General features: G+C 43.4%; 1 protein-coding gene across 1 annotated transcript in view; it reads left to right on the forward strand.

The window, feature by feature from the left end:
* LOC311057155 (NACHT, LRR and PYD domains-containing protein 3-like) overlaps window positions 1-16,404 on the forward strand; it is a 103,762-nt gene that overhangs the window by 75,263 nt on the left and 12,095 nt on the right. The window contains exons 14-17 of the mRNA XM_084074106.1: window positions 4,575-4,624; window positions 11,619-12,162; window positions 13,261-13,323; window positions 13,728-13,942. Of these exons, the coding sequence (XP_083930232.1) occupies window positions 4,575-4,624; window positions 11,619-12,162; window positions 13,261-13,323; window positions 13,728-13,942 (872 nt within the window). The remainder of the gene's footprint in view (window positions 1-4,574; window positions 4,625-11,618; window positions 12,163-13,260; window positions 13,324-13,727; window positions 13,943-16,404) is intronic.

Genomic DNA, 16,404 nt, shown 5'->3' on the forward strand with positions numbered 1-16,404 from the left:
CATTACCCCACTCTCCCATTCAAAATGGTGGTAGATCTAAATGTCAGAGGTCAAAAGTCAGTCTGCGAAAGTTGTTCGGCATGGGGAGACGAATATGTGTATCTAAGTTTCATGGCTGTAGGTCCAACAGGGCATGAGTTATACCTGTTCAAAATTTGTTTTTTTTTTATTGATTGCTATAGCGCCACCGTTGGCCAATAGTTGTGAGTTTCGTGTCTTAGCCGTTTGGCATAGCCCTCTACCATATTGCCGAGTTTTGTAAAAAGAATAATAAACAGTAGGGTTGTCCGATATTGGCTTTTTTACCGATAACCGATATACCGATATTGTCCAACTCTTAATTGGCTATTTGCTATTTTATCTCATGTGTTTATGAAAGTAGATAGCTGATATATTGCACTTTTACCTTAGCGCTAGGTATACTCTTGGTTGCTTGTTTTTACAGGAAATGCACTTAAGACCTCTGGTGATTAGTAGTTTCGTTCCCTACCTATGTTGAATGCACTTATTGTAAGTCGCTTTGGATAAAAGCGTCTGCTAAATGACTGTAATGTAATGTAATTACCGATACCGATATCAACCGATACCGATATATGCGGGGATTATTGTGATTAGGGTAAGCTCAAATTTCATATCACACACACCATATACAGTAAGAACTCCTGTAACTTATCTATAAAGCAAAAAAAAATAAAAAATGTTTTTTTTCAAAAACCGATACCGATATTTTCCCGATATCAATTTTTATGCTAATATCGGCCGATAATATCGGGAGGCCGATAATATCTGACATCCCTAATAAACAGTAGAGATGCAAAGAGGGTCCAGAGGCCCTACGGCCATGGCCCCTCAATTAAAGGTGAAAGCAGCAAAGATTGGGCCCTCGCACCACTGTCCGTTAGGGGCAAATATCGACCAATCAGAATAGGGAGTAAAGCTAAGTAACTCTAGTGAAGGATAGGATTTTCAGTCCAGTGAGGCGTCTCATGCCTCTGTACGGCAAACTGTTCAAAAGGTATGGCAAAATATGTAAACTACGATGTATTGACCAATCAGAATAGGGGGCGGAGCTAAGTAACACTAATGAAGGATAAGCTCTCCCAACCGAATCAAGTGACGCGACTCACAAGTCTGTACGACAAACTGTTCAAAAGTTATAGCAAAAAAATAGGAACTATCAAATATCGATCAATCAGAAGAGGGGGTGGAGCTAAGTAACACTAATGAAGGATAAGCTCTCCCAACCGAATTTTTCACTTGTTTGGTAGTGAAACATGGAAGTTTGACACTTCGCCACGGTCACACAGTTTTATGAAAACTCACGCTTTTGACTTTCATCGTTAAGGTCTCTTGCGTACGCTGAGCAAATTTGAGGTGATTCTGACCATCCTAGTAGTTTGTTCAAGTACGACCCATGAAAATGGCATAATATGCGCTAAAACGCCACAATGAATAAAACATGACTGACTTCCTGTTGGGTTTAGGTCAGAGCCCCCAGAACCACGGTAGAACAGTGAAGCGGCCGTCGTCTGGTGGTCTAATCCAGGATAGCGACACTTCCGCATTTAAAACATTGGGTGCCAGAGTTTTTTTTTTTAAAGTACGTTGAGTGCCAGAGATCTCACCGTTTGTAGCGGTACACTGTGTACAGCTGCAGACTCCACGACGAGCACCCGATTGTAAACAATATATGCGTGCATGATGGCTAACAATATCATCTCTCACGCGAGTCACCAAAAAAAAAAAAAAAAGTGAAGGAAATATGGAGTCTTTTTTGCAAGGAGAATGGGAGCGGACGAAAGCCAGTTTTTTTTTTGGCACGGTGATCCATCTGTCCCTTCCTTCTCAGAGTCACCGTGGGTGATTGCAGAGCTGCGCAAACCCCCCCCCCCTTGTGGAAAAAAAACAAAAAAAACAAAAACATTAACTTCACAGAGAATACCGGGTTTGGCACTCAGCGTCACTTTTTGCAAAACCGGGATATTCCGGTTTTGGCACCCAATGTGTCAAAATGCTACTGCACGTGCGTCTACCGTTTGAAACTCTAGTACGCCTGCTCATAACTCTATGGTCTGCTCTATTGTCTCCGATATTGGCTCCAATATTGGTACTTCCGGCAGACTTCCGGGTGCTTCAGACACCACTGAGCAACTTTCATTGAAATGAATAGCTGGGATCTAGACATATATTATAACTCTATGCTTAGAGCCAAGTCGGGACATGATACAGGTGTGTACCAATTCTCATACATGTAGGTGAAACTGTATTGTAGGGCTTCAATGTTGAAATTTTATAGGGGGCGCTAATGAGCCATTAGGCCACGCCCCTTTTCAGATCATTAAAATAGGTAATTTTTCACCAGTTTTGATGTGTGTGCAAAGTTGTACAACTTTTTGAGTAGGTTTAGGCCTTCAAAAACGTATTCATTCATTTTTGCAAAGAAAAATCTTTGCAATTTCAATAGGGTTTCTCACTGGTGCAGTGCTCGGGCCCTAATAATAATACTCATGGATCATATCCATGCCAAATGAAAATGATTAACCCACGATTATTACTTTTTTTGCATGTTGTGCAAAACGGGTCCCTCTAGCAAACTTTGAAAGCCAATCGTAGTCAATTGGAATAGAATCTGAAATCTATGACAGATACATCGTGATCACATGACTACATACAGATACAGATACAGTGTAGAGGGTAGCACGGGTCCACCCGGAACCGAAGACCCGAGCCCCGAACCGAGAACCGAGCCGGTTCGGGGCCAAAATATTGCATGTCCCTCGGGCACGGGTCGGATCAGTTCCAGTTGCCACGGTCGCGGTCGGATCCATTTGAAATGGATAGACCCGTGTGGACCCGTGAGGACCCAACGACCAGCTTTGTATTATTATTATTATTATTATTATATTAATCTCTTTAACCTTCGGTTTTAAAATGAGACCAATGCGTTGTAATTACGCTCCCAAATCCATATCGCCTGTTCTCTCATAGTTGCAGTTGCACCAAAACACAGTCACCCCGTAACCTCAGTAAACTATGACTAAACCTAACCTTAACCCTAAACGTAACCTCATTAAAACGGTGCCAAAATCTAACCTTATTCCTAAACTTAACCTCAGTAAAACTATGCCTAAACGTATTTCTAACCTTATCCTCAGTAAAACAAATACAAGAAAACGAGTGTGTTTTGCGGCGAGTCTTCCGGGCGGCTACCCTGCGACCTGCGTAGTAACACAATGGAGGCTTTTTAGCAGGTGAAATAAACAAACAAAAGCCATGGGAAGATGCAAGTTGGAACGTCATCTGTGTGGAGCTTGTTTATGGACATAATCTGCGGGGACAGACGGTATAAAGTCGGCGAAATGTTGTCTGTCTGCAACACAGAGCAGAATGCACACGACGCAGCCTGTCTGTGAGTACTCTGTTGGGGCGGGGGGGGGGCGGGGGGGGGGGGGGGGGGGGGGGGAGGGGAGCAGGGGCTGACTGACACACATGGCTAATCTGAATACACGGTCAGACCGGGTCTAATACATTTGAAAAATCCTCGGTTCCTTTTCGGAACGGGTCCAGTTTGCCTCGGTCCCGTTTCGGGCCGGGTCCACCTAGCACGGGTCCGTTTCGGACGTTTCGGACCCGTGCTACCCTCTAATACAGTGTACCAATTTGGGTGAGGTTTGGACAAATTCGGTAGGAGTATTAGCAAAAACTGTGTTTTGCAAAGAAAACGCAGCATGGCGGAAAACAGGTGGGAATGGGAGTGGCTTATTTAGGGAGTTTTGCAATGATCCAAGGAATTCAAGGGAATAAACATTTTGATTGTACGACCTATGGTTAAATAGTTATAGGCCAAAACGTGAATTGGCCTGTTACAGTGCCACCATGAGGGCGATTTAAAAAATATAGGTCGGAATTTCTTTCTTGGATTAGTGGGAGTGTGCGTGCAAAGTTTCACGGTAGTCGGATGCTGCGTTAATGTTTTGAGGCATTTTGTTCTAAACGGGCAACTCCTGCAAACTTTGGAAGCCAATCTTAGCCAATCAGGATGGAATATGAAAAAGTCAAGTCCAACGGTGCCGGTGTTTAGCTGCTAGCAGACGGACACAAGGACAGACGGACACACAGATGGACAGGGGCGAAAACATAATCTCGCCCACGCCTATGGCCTGGTGTTGACAAAGTGTCCTAAGATTGAATTCTAGTCCCTGTATAGAAGTGAGAATGACTGTATTTTACATTCTGAGGTTGGTTTATTTTAGTTTTTTTCTCAGACTGTGTGATTTTACATTGAATTCATTTAATTTGCTTCACTGTGGAGGGTCAATCTAAATAACCAATATTACATTTTGAAGCTATAACTCAAAAACATTGAAGGGCTATGGATTGGTCAAAATTTGTCACATATGTTAACTAGAAAAGGGCGCTTCTAGGAGTGCAGGTCTTCTCCAGGCTGGGTGTCATACCCAGGGCTGTGTCAGTGGTGGGTTGTATGTATCAGGCAGGACATGAGGAAGCTGCAGGGGGAATAGTGTTTCTGTCCGACAACAACGGATATATAATGATATTATTCTGTCCTACAGGTTGGATCAAGAAGAAAAAATCTCAGTTCAATCTCAACTCCTTAAAACATGTGAGTGTGTGTGTGTGTGTGTGTGTGTGTGTGTGTGTGTGTGTGTGTGTGTGTGTGTGTGTGTGTGTGTGTGTGTGTGTGTGTGTGTGTGTGTGTGTGTGTGCGCGCGTCCGTGCGTGTGCATTGTGCTTGCCATTGTGTCAGTGTCTATCTAGTTTAATGACAGGACAACAGATAGTTTAAAATTCTAATAATGATGTGATGGAAAACTACCTCTGGTATTATATTGTATCTCATAAACAATACATTGTTTTATAAAGGTTTTATACTCCATAAAGTTATTTATTATTACAAGTCATGGTGTCACAGGTGGAAGAAGTGAACTTCACACTGTGTCTTTGAGGTCAAATATGATAAGTGTTCATGATTAATAAATCAGGTCTCATATCGATGGCCAAAACGCAAAACCTCCTAAGTGCAAATTTCATGATTTTCAGATTTCACTGTGGATGAGGACTATAGGCTATGCTGCACATGCTCAGTCTGTCTGCAAGATAGTCCCGCCCCTCATTTTGTCAGAAAAGTCATTTGACTAAAACCTCCTATCTTGTTCAGTGCCAATTAGTGCTAAAATGTTGAAGCGCAAAACCTCTTATCTGCACAAGAACTAGTTGAGCAGCAGACAGGCTGAAACTTTAGAATTCAGTGTTATGTAGACCATCTAAATGTCTTTCAGTTTGTACTAATCAATTATTTTCAAAATAAAAAAGTGTCTTACACCCTTACTAGTTAAGTATTTGTTAGTAACTGTCAAGTTAATTGCATTGCCTTGTTGATTGCTAATGATTAGTGTCAGGTGGTGAAACTTTTATCACACCAAGAGTGTGAGTTGATCAAAAATGTGATTGGTAATACTTGTTACAGTACTGTAGAATGTCTTGATCTCAAAATGAGCATAAAAAAAACATTATTTATTCATTTGTAAGCCTAACTGTTTCTAGGTAAAAAACCTCCTATGTGCATCTATGTAGATAGGAGGTCATTTTTAGGTATAGATAGGAGGTTTTGGCGTTGGACATTTTGAACTTGTGGTTAGAGGTTGTCATTGCTGCTTAGATGTGAACATCCATGTTGTGATTTTTAGCGGTGCCAACCGCTCTACATTTGGCTTTGTCTGTGCGTATGTATGTATGTATGTTTGAGCACGGCACACGCAGTGTGCAGCCACCAGGAGGCAGAGTTTATTAAAACTCATTTTTGGAATAAATTGACAGGGATTTAACATTGTTTCTCTAGTTCATATATAGCCCAATTAAATAAACTCATCAAAGTCACCGCTTCCTTCACACAGGGTGTGATTTTTTAAATTAAGATTAGATTAGATTAGATTTATTGGTCCCCGTGGGGAAATTCGTCTTCACTGACTGTACATTACATAAAAAGACCATTACACATCACACAAGACAGACAACAAGCAACAAGACAACTGGTGTCAATAGGACAGATTTTTCAGCGGGGCCTTTTGTTCAGGACCTCGATAGCTGCAGGGACCAGGCTTTTCCTAAAGCGGGCCCTGTTAAACGTGAGTGTTCTGTACCTGCGCCCTGAGGGTAGGAGATTGATGAATTTGTTGAGTGGGTGGGTGGTGTCTTGAACTATGGAGTTAGCTATGCGTGTGATGGATCTATTGTTCAGTTCTGTGAGGTTGGGTGTAGGGAGAGCGATGATTTTAGCAGCTGTATTTGTGATGCGTGTAAGTTTGGCCTGGTTTGTGACAGAAAGCATAGTGAAGAAACATGTAGAACAGTACAGAAGGATGGGTTGAATGATACTTTGATATAGCAATAGCAGGAGGTGTGGGGCAACATATAGTCCTTTAAGTTTACGGATGGCTGACAGGCGTATTTAAAAGTGTCCACTGTTTCAACTGTTTGGGTGTTTATGATGGTGGGGCGCTGGGGGGAGGGGGGGCTGATCAGTAGTTCCTTTGTTTTATTTACATTGATTTGAAGATGGTTGTCTGAGCACCATTTGGTGAAAACGGAAACAGTGTTATGATGGTCCAGAGTAGATTGATTTCCATCGGAAATCAATCTTAAATGCAGATCAAAATCACACGTGAACACCGTGGCAGCCAACAACCCTGTGAGAATATTGTGTTGTGTCGGTTGGGGGGTATGAGGGTATGGGGGTGGGATGGGGTTTGGAGTTATGGGGTGTGGGAGGTGTGGGGTGGCGGTTGGGGGGTGCATGAGGGCTTGGGTGGGTGGAGTTTGGGGGAACTTGTGGTGTGTTGGTTGGGGGCATGGGGACCGGGGCTTCTGGGAGTGGGGGTAATTGATTGGATGGGATTTTGGGGTACGAGGGTATGGGGTGGGATGGGGTTTTGAGTTATGGGGGTTGAGAGGTGTGGGATGGCAGTTGGGGGGTATGGGGTTTGTGGGAGTGGGGGAGTATTGCAGGTGGTGGAGTTGGGGGGTAGAAGGTATGGGGGGATTTTGTTGAGGGGGGCATAGGCAAGTTAGGCCAGATCATATAGGATAGGGTCTTTGCGATGCAAGAGTGTGGTCTTGCCAACACCAACTCGGGACTCCTGAAGTGGAATGGGGTTTTGAGTTATGGAGGTGGAGAGGTGTGGGCTGGCAGTTGGGGGGTGGGGTTTGTGGGAGTGGGGGAGTATTGCAGGTGGTGGAGTTGGGGGTAGAGGGTACGGAGGGGGATTATGTTGAGGGGGGCATGAGTCAGTTAGGCCGGATCATATAGAATAGGGTCTTTGCGATGCGAGTGTGGTCTAGCCAACACCAATTTGGGACTCCTGAAAAGCTGCCCTCCACACTCTCCTATCTAGCATCAGGGTTTTGAGCTCTACAGTGTTGGCTAAGCTGTTGCGCCGAAGTGCATCTACGTAGGGGGTGCACTTCCTGTCTTTCCTGGCTTTGCCCTGGGTTGGCTCCCATAGTGTCAGTTTGCTTGCCATTAGTTACAGTATGGGTGCCTGACGCAGTGCCCTGCCTCATCCTTCTCTCTCTGACTTTGTCTGTGACACATGGTAGGTTCCCGTAGAGGACTACATTTCTGATTTGGTCCGTCCATGTGACTCCTAGTGCCATTCATAGCATTATTGTGTAGACTCCATCCAAGGCCCTTTCCTGTTGTGCTGTGATGGTCCATGTCTCAGCCCCATACAGCAGTACTGACTCAACTGTAACTATATGAACAGCCGCCTCTTGAGGTCTTCTCCCATGTCTGATTTCCACACTCTCCTCATCCCATGCAAGGCATTCCAGTCAAGTGCCCCCCGGACCTTCAGGTCCTGCTCCATTGAAGCAGTCCAGGCCCAGGTTATTTGAAGGACTGCCTCAAGTCCTGGACTGAGGCACTGCCTGGACTGCCTCAAGTAGCGTGTCTCCATCATCTGAACCATCTTTTCAGGAACTCTGTAGGCCCGGAGAATGTTCATCAGTTTCCCCCGGTGGATGGTGCCAAAAGCCTTTTGGAAGTCATGAAGGTGATCACCACTGAAAGATTCATCTCCTACTCCTTCCAGTATCCTCCTCAGCATCAGTATCTGCCCGTCTGCTATTCGCTCTGGGCGGAAGCCGTTCTGCGAGTTTCTCAGTACAGGGTCTAAGATGGGTCTAAGACGGTTGAGGATCATCCTGTTAGACGCCTTGGCGACTTGTGAGCTCAGGTTAATGCCTTGGAGGTGTCCGTCTTGGTGAGGTCGCCTGACTTTGGTACTGGATCGATGATCATTTTGCTCCGCAGCTTCGGCAGCTCACTAGACGTGTGTGCTTGATGAAATCCAACACCACCTCGTCTATGGGCACATACATCAGAACCTCTGCTGTCACTCCATCCTCCTCTTGCCTCACTTGATAGTAGCCTTGGCCCTCTGGTACTCATCCATGGAAAATGATCCATGATCTGGTATGGGAAGGTCATGGAAGACAAGAGCATCCTCTTCTTCTGCTGGTACCATGTTTCAACTCGTTCCTCTGTGCTTTCTCCCCAGATCTTGGAAGTCTGAGAAGAGCTTCTGCCAGAAATGTAATTGATGAGCTTCCAGCTCTTGCCATGCTTCTGTTTAACATGCACCTTTTTAATGTCCCTGATCTTTTGGGTCAGCTCCTGTTTTTCGGGTTGCATACACTTGGTATAGCTCCTCCTTCCTCCGCTTATATTCCTCCCTCAGACCCTCTCCTTTTTGGTCAGCGACAAAGCCCCTGTGTGCTGCTCTCATCTCCTCCCTGGCTTTGGTGGTTCTAGGGTCAAGGCATCCGTCTTTCCTCCTTGCTTATAGGCTCGTTAAGACATTCAATGATCTTACATACTATTCCACTATCCACACTGGACACAAGGTTGGTGATCCAGTTGTATGTAGTATGCTGGTTGGGGGGAATGGGGGTTGTGGGAGTGGGGGGGTATTTCAGGTGGTGGAGTTGGGGGTAGAGGGTATAGGGGGGATTATGTCGAGGAGTAACTGGGCCAGTTGTTTTCTAGTCCACCTAATTGTATTCCTGTTGTCCTTTTTGTACATTTTATTTGTAAGCACTTTCCTTTTAGATTCTTGTTGTGAGCATTTCCCTGCAAACTTTGTTTTGTTTTTGAATAAAATAAAAAAGCATTCAATGCAACTCAGTGGTGTGTTCTACCGTGTTACGCTGTATACAGTGCAGATTTTTTTGGAAGAAGGCGTATACAGTCTACTAACCATTCCATCCATTGAAAACACACTAGCGTATACCCACAACCACGCGCATTTCGTGCAGGGAATGATTATCGTATACCTCAACAAAAAGAAAATAGACCACACCACTGATGCAACTGTTTTCAGCTGTAAATGTATGTATTTGCAGCTAGTACTATTTGTCATTATGTAGTTAAGCAATCACTTTACATTGAATGCAAAAGCTCCTATCTGCAGAATTATCCAGGAAAAGTGGGGAAAAACCTCCTATCTGCATTTGCAATATGAAATCAGTGTAATTAACATATAATAATGTAATATAGTCCAGACATCCAGAAACGGTGTATTATGTGATGGGTTTCATAAAAAAATAGCATTGTGCAAAAAAAATACAACATTTTGTAGTTTTCTTTTTCATTTTCCCAACAATTAACATTTTTCAGATAGGAGGTTTTGCGTTTTGGCCATCGATATTGTCTTTTTGCAGTTAGAAATATTAAAAGAAAAGCATTGTTATGCACTACTTTACTTATTTACTCAGTGAGGAAAGTCATTATTTTGGCTGCTCAATACATACTGTAGTGTTACGATGTAGAACAGTTCAATCCTGGCAGCAGGTTATAACTTTATTAAGAATAAAACTATATCAATATATAGAGCAATGTGTTGCTATCCTGGAAACTAGATGAATTTGGATTAGTCTGGCCCCGCTCAGTTGTGATTGGATTTCGCTGCACCCGAAGTTGTGGAGCACCAATCAGGGCCCAGTATGCAAATATAAGGCGGGTTTATAACCGGAGGCATTTTTTTGATCCGCCCCTTGGAAATGCAGGTTCCACACAGACATTCCAGACTAATATCTATGCAGAGATATTAGTTTGGCCATGCCAGGCCAGGCCAGGCCATGCCATGCCATGCCAGGCTAATGTGTTTCATCCTGCTCATCCTGCTTCTCTCCTCATTTTAACCACATTAACACAATGTACAATTTTGAAACAATACACAGATGTAAGGGATAGAATATAACACAATAGATAGATATTGATAAGCTAATATACCTATCTAAGACAAGATCTTATACTTGTTTCTCACTGTATATATATATTTTGTATTATTATATTTTTTTCATATATTTGTTAATCTATTAGCAGACAGACAGACAGACAGACAGACAGACAGACAGACAGACAGACAGACAGACGAGGGGAAAGCAGACAGACGGACGGACGGACGGACGGACAGACAGACAGACTATGACTAGTGTGTGTGTGTGTGTGTGTGTGTGTGTGTGTGTGTGTGTGTGTGTGTGTGTGTGTGTGTGTGTGTGTGTGTGTGTCAGTGTATATATATATATATATATATATATATATATATATATATATATATATATATATATATATATATATATATATATATATATATATATATATATATAATGTATATGTATGTATATAATGTATATGTATGTATATATGTGTATATGTATATCACATTCTCCTACAGAAGTAGTCAAACATTTCCCCCCCAAAAAAATCTCATCGCAATGTGCTTCAGTATGTAGATCTGCTACTTTCACCATTTGATTTGTCCTAATGGTTGGTTCTAAAAAACAATGGGCGGGGAGGAGGGGCCGTTTGATCTCCTCTGAGCAGATCCACATGGACACCATGATGAAACCTGAGGTTGCATCATGTCAGACAGATAGACGTCTGTCCTCTTTTCAGGTTGATAATCAACACTATCATCATTGCAAAATACTCAATTATTTGATAGGTTACAGTGTGATTAATTCAAATGGAGGGTAAATACTCTAAAATTCCATAAATATAATATTTAGCTAGATATCATACTGTACATTGAAAGTCATCATGTTACATATCTAATCAGTACTTTGTAGTGGTGTGCCGATACACTAATTTCACGAAACGATACGATACGATATTTGGCTCACAACTTCGATACGATTTCGATACGATACGATACGCACTTTTTTTATTATGAAAATAAATGGGGGAGAAAAAAAGGAAATGCAAACAAATAATTCTGTTTTTGCATTATTCAGACATGCAAACTTGTAGCTTTTCAGCCGTTTTGAATCCAAATAGGGCAATAGTGTGACACCTGACCCGTAAAAAAACATGTTGTCACCCTTTTCACCTCGGGGCTGTTTGCATGCCTGATTATTTTGATTGGTGTAAAAAAAAAAAAAAATTCAAAACGATATTTTTTTTCCCCAAAACGATACATATCGTCGCGAAAACGTATCGCGATATATCGCGGGACGATATATCGCGGGACGATATATCGGCACACCCCTAGTACTTTGTGATGTAATGACATATTGTGTGTTGTTCTCTCCATCAGGTGTGTGTCCTCTCACACTGGACACAAACACAACACACCCACTCCTCTCTCTGTCTGAGAACAACAGAAAGGTGACACGGACCAGTGAGCGTCAGTCCTATCCAGACCATCCAGACAGATTTCAGGGCTGGCCACAGGTTCTGTGCAAAGAGGGTCTGACTGGATGCTGTTACTGGGAGGTAGAGTGGAGTAGAAGGGTTTCTATAGCAGTGACTTACAGAGGAATCAACAGGAGAGGAATGGGGGATGACTGTCTGCTTGCATACAATGACAAGTCCTGGCTTCTGGATTGTGATGGTATCTATGGTAACAGATACTGTGTCTATCACAATAAGAAGCGAACCCTCATCCATGTCCGTCCCTCTGGCTCCAACAGAGTAGCAGTGTATGTGGACTGGCATGCTGGCATCCTGTCTTTCTACAGAGTGTCCTCTGACTCACACACACACCTGCACACCTTCCAGACCACATTCACTGAACCTCTCTATCCTGGGTTCTATGTGAACCCTGACTCCTCCTCCTCAGTGTCTTTGTGTCAGATAGAGTAAGTTGAACACAAACACACACACACACACACACACACACACACACACACACACACACACACACACACACACACACACACACACACACACACACACACACACACACACACACACACACACACACACACACAGGTCTCCAGCTAAAGTAGTTAATATAGCATCACAATCATATTAACCACTTTTTCCATTTAAATGTTGGCTATTCAAAAATAGTATATCTACAAGCTCTCTGTGAGCTTGTACATCTGCTATGTTTTTAAATATTTCAAAAATATCTAACATTTTGGAACATTTTGAATAATTTAGATGTTTCTTTTTACATACACCTTCTCTTCTGGGGGTCCCTGGCACAAAATATTTTCAGATGGGGGTCCACGGCCAAATCCATATCAATGTGGGGGTCCTTGACATGAATAAGAACCACTGGTCTGGGTCTATATGTGAGTCAGAAGGATCTTAGATCAATAGTTTTAATGACATCATTACAGCTCCACAGATACATTCCAACACTGAAATACTCTTCTCAGGCATTTTCACAATAAATGTCTCTACATTCATCTACGTTAGTCTACATTACTCTTACTACTATTAATAACAAAGTCTGGAGAACAAAGCCAAATAAAACACACAACCAGGGTTATTATAGTGAACTAAAACTATCAAAATAACTAGAAAATGTAAAAACATTTTAGTTACTGAAATAAAAATAACATCAGAGCTTTACAGAAAAAAACTAACTGAAACTGTATTGTGTTCACAAAACTAAACTATCTAAAACTGAAATATTAGAGAAAAAAGTTTTAGTCTATAAAAAATCTTCAAAAATAGATGATGTACAAGCTCACAATGTTTTGCAACACATTGTCAGCTTGTAGATCTGCCTTTTCTGACCTTGTTAATTAATGTCATTTTTACTTTATTTTTGTCATTTTAACTTTAACCTTTAAGTCTGAGTTATACTTACAGTAGTTGTACACCAAAATAGCCGATCTACAAGTGGTGTGCGCTTGTATATTATTTAAGTAGTATAAAACAGGGCTCAAATATTATAAACTCCACAATCTAATTGTGTGTGTTTGTTTGTTTGTGTGTTTCAGGCCAGTGGTTCCATCCAGTTTCTCCCCCATCGTGCACACAGAACAAACAACCAATGAATACAGGTCAGTCGTCCTAAACATCGTCATTGGTAGCTTCTTATCAAAGAGACCAATCGCTAAGACCGACCCCACAACACACACACACACACACACACACACACACACACACACACACACACACACACACACACACACACACACACACACACACAGACACCATTGAGTTATGAATGTAGATGATTATTTCAGGAATGTCTGTTTTGTACATCGTACCTGTTAAATAAACTTTAAAAAAGAACAAAGTGGTAAATGAACTTGATGTGAAGTGGCAACATGACAGCTAATAATACAGATTTTATATCAATACAAATGATTGTTTTATATAATATAGATTTCATATCAATACAAATGATTGTTTCATATCATATAGATGTTATACCAATATAAATGATTGTTTTGTGTCACAGGTTCCACGTCCCCGGGGCGGGGCTGTTCCAGTGCAGTGACACAGGGTTGGTGTTTGGAACGACAGGGGAAGGAGAAGTCCTCTACAGGACTGTTCAGTGGGATGAAAGATGTCTCCAGTCAACAGGAGGGACTCCTGCAGGTCCTCTGTTTGACATCCAGTGTCCTCAGAAGTCTGTCTGCCAGCTACACCTGCCACACTGTGCCATCACACCTGGTGAGTCAGCTACACCTATCACACTGTGCTATCACACCTGGTGAGTCAGCTACACCTGCCACACTGTGCCATCACACCTGGTGAGTCAGCTACACCTGCCAAATTGTGACATCACACCTGGTGAGTCAGCTACACCTGTCACACTGTGCTATCACACCTGGTGAGTCAGCTACACCTGTCACACTGTGCTATCACACCTGGTGAGTCAGCTACACCTGCCACATTGTGACATCACACCTGGTGAGTCAGCTACACCTGCCACATTGTGACACCTGGTGAGTCAGCTACACCTGCCACATTGTGACATCACACCTCGTGAGTCAGCTACGCCTGCCACACTGTGACATCCCACCTGGCGATGAGCTGCCATTAGCATTGTTAAATCAGTTTTTGTTCAAAGTGACACAGTAATACACATAATATGTTATATTTGTTTTTGATGTTGTTTTGGCTTTGGTTGAGAGTTCACTGCGTGGCTAAACATATATACCCCGACACCAGTATGCCGGCAAGAGCAATAGGACCAGACCAGGATGGAGATTTGAAAAGTGGTTTTATTGCCAGTCTGTGTACACATTATGATGATGATGATGATGACATGGTGGTGGTGATGATGATTTAACTAAATAGGAGTGAAATACAGAAACAATCAGTACAAACAAAGAGCATAAACAGACCGGCATAAATGTCTATCAAACAAATAAACCAAGAACATAAAGTCTAAATATAGCTGCAAGCAGCAATGAGCGGTTTCGAGAATAATGGCAGACTGGCAGACTGGCAGACTGAGACAGAGTGGCAGACTGGCAGACTGGCAGACTGTGACAGAGTGGCAGACTGGCAGACTGGCAGACTGTGACAGACTGTGGCAGACTGGCAGACTGGCAGACAGACAGACTGTGGCAGACTGGCAGACAGACAGACAGACAGACAGTGACAGAGTGGTAGACTGGCAGACTGTGACAGAGTGGCAGACTGGCAGACTGTGACAGAGTGGCGGACTGGCAGACTGACAGAGTGGCAGACTGGCAGACTGGCAGACTGTGACAGAGTGGCAGACAGACAGACAGACAGACAGACAGACAGACAGACAGACAGACAGACAGACAGACAGACAGACAGACAGACAGACAGACAGACTGTGACAGAGTGGCAGACTGGCAGACTGGCAGACAGACAGACAGTGACAGAGTGGCAGACTGGCAGACTGTGACAGACTGGCAGACTGTGACAGAGTGGCAGACTGTGACAGAGTGGCAGACTGGCAGACTGGCAGACTGTGACAGAGTGGCAGACTGTGACAGAGTGGCAGACTGGCAGACTGTGATAGACTGGCAGACTGGCAGACTGTGACAGAGTGGCAGACTGGCAGACTGTGGCAGACTGGCAGACTGTGACAGAGTGGCAGACTGGCAGACTGTGACAGAGTGGCAGACTGGCAGACAGACAGACAGACAGACAGTGACAGAGTGGCAGACTGGCAGACTGGAAGACAGACAGACAGTGACAGAGTGGCAGACTGGCAGACAGACAGACTGTGACAGAGTGACAGAGTGACAGAGTGACAGAGTGGCAGACTGGCAGACTGGCAGACAGACAGACAGTGACAGAGTGGCAGACTGGCAGACAGACAGACAGTGACAGAGTGGCAGACTGGCAGACAGACAGACAGACAGTGACAGAGTGGCAGAGAGAGAGAGAGAGAGAGAGAGAGAGAGAGAGAGAGAGAGAGAGAGAGAGAGAGAGAGGGGGGAGAGAGAGAGAGAGAGAAAAGAAAGAGAGAGAGAGAGAGAGAGAGGGAGAGAAAAGAAAGAGAGAGAGAGAGGGAGGGAGAGAGAGGGAGAGAGGGAGAGAGAGAGAGAGAGAGAGAGAGAGAGAGAGAGAGAGAGAGAGAGAGAGAGAGAGAGAGAGAGAGAGAGGCAGTGAGAAAGAGAGGCTGTAAGAGAGAGAGCGAGAGAGAAGAAGTGAACATGCATTAATTAACAAAGTCATGATTTTTGTTCAGTAAATTATATTTGGACCGGTTAAATTGGGGTTTGAACCAGGGACCTATAGACTTGTGGGTAGACAGTGTAAAGGATAAGGATAATTCCACGTCCGTTCATGAAAGTCCTTGCGGTCTTGTTTCCAATGAGGGCCTGTGAGCAATTAGGGGTTAAGAGTCTTGCTCAGGGACAAATTTCTTTTCATCGACACATTTGCTGGCCTGGCCTGGAATCGTACCTGGGGCAACCAGGGCCTCTGGTTCCCTAGGTGGGCTCACTAACCACTCAGCTATGGCCACAGTACAGACTGAGCCATTGGATAGACAGAATTGGATTTCATATGTGGTAAGTTATCATACAGCATGGGTTGCTTATTATATACATACAAGCTCATAAGGCGTCACATTGTAGATCGGCTGTATGTGGTTACTGTAGGTGTTGTATTAATAATTACATCTGCAAAGTAACAAGTAACTA

This window comes from Gymnoscopelus microlampas (genome assembly GCF_963454915.1).
Source record: "Gymnoscopelus microlampas genome assembly, chromosome: 12".
NCBI lineage: Eukaryota > Metazoa > Chordata > Actinopteri > Myctophiformes > Myctophidae > Gymnoscopelus > Gymnoscopelus microlampas.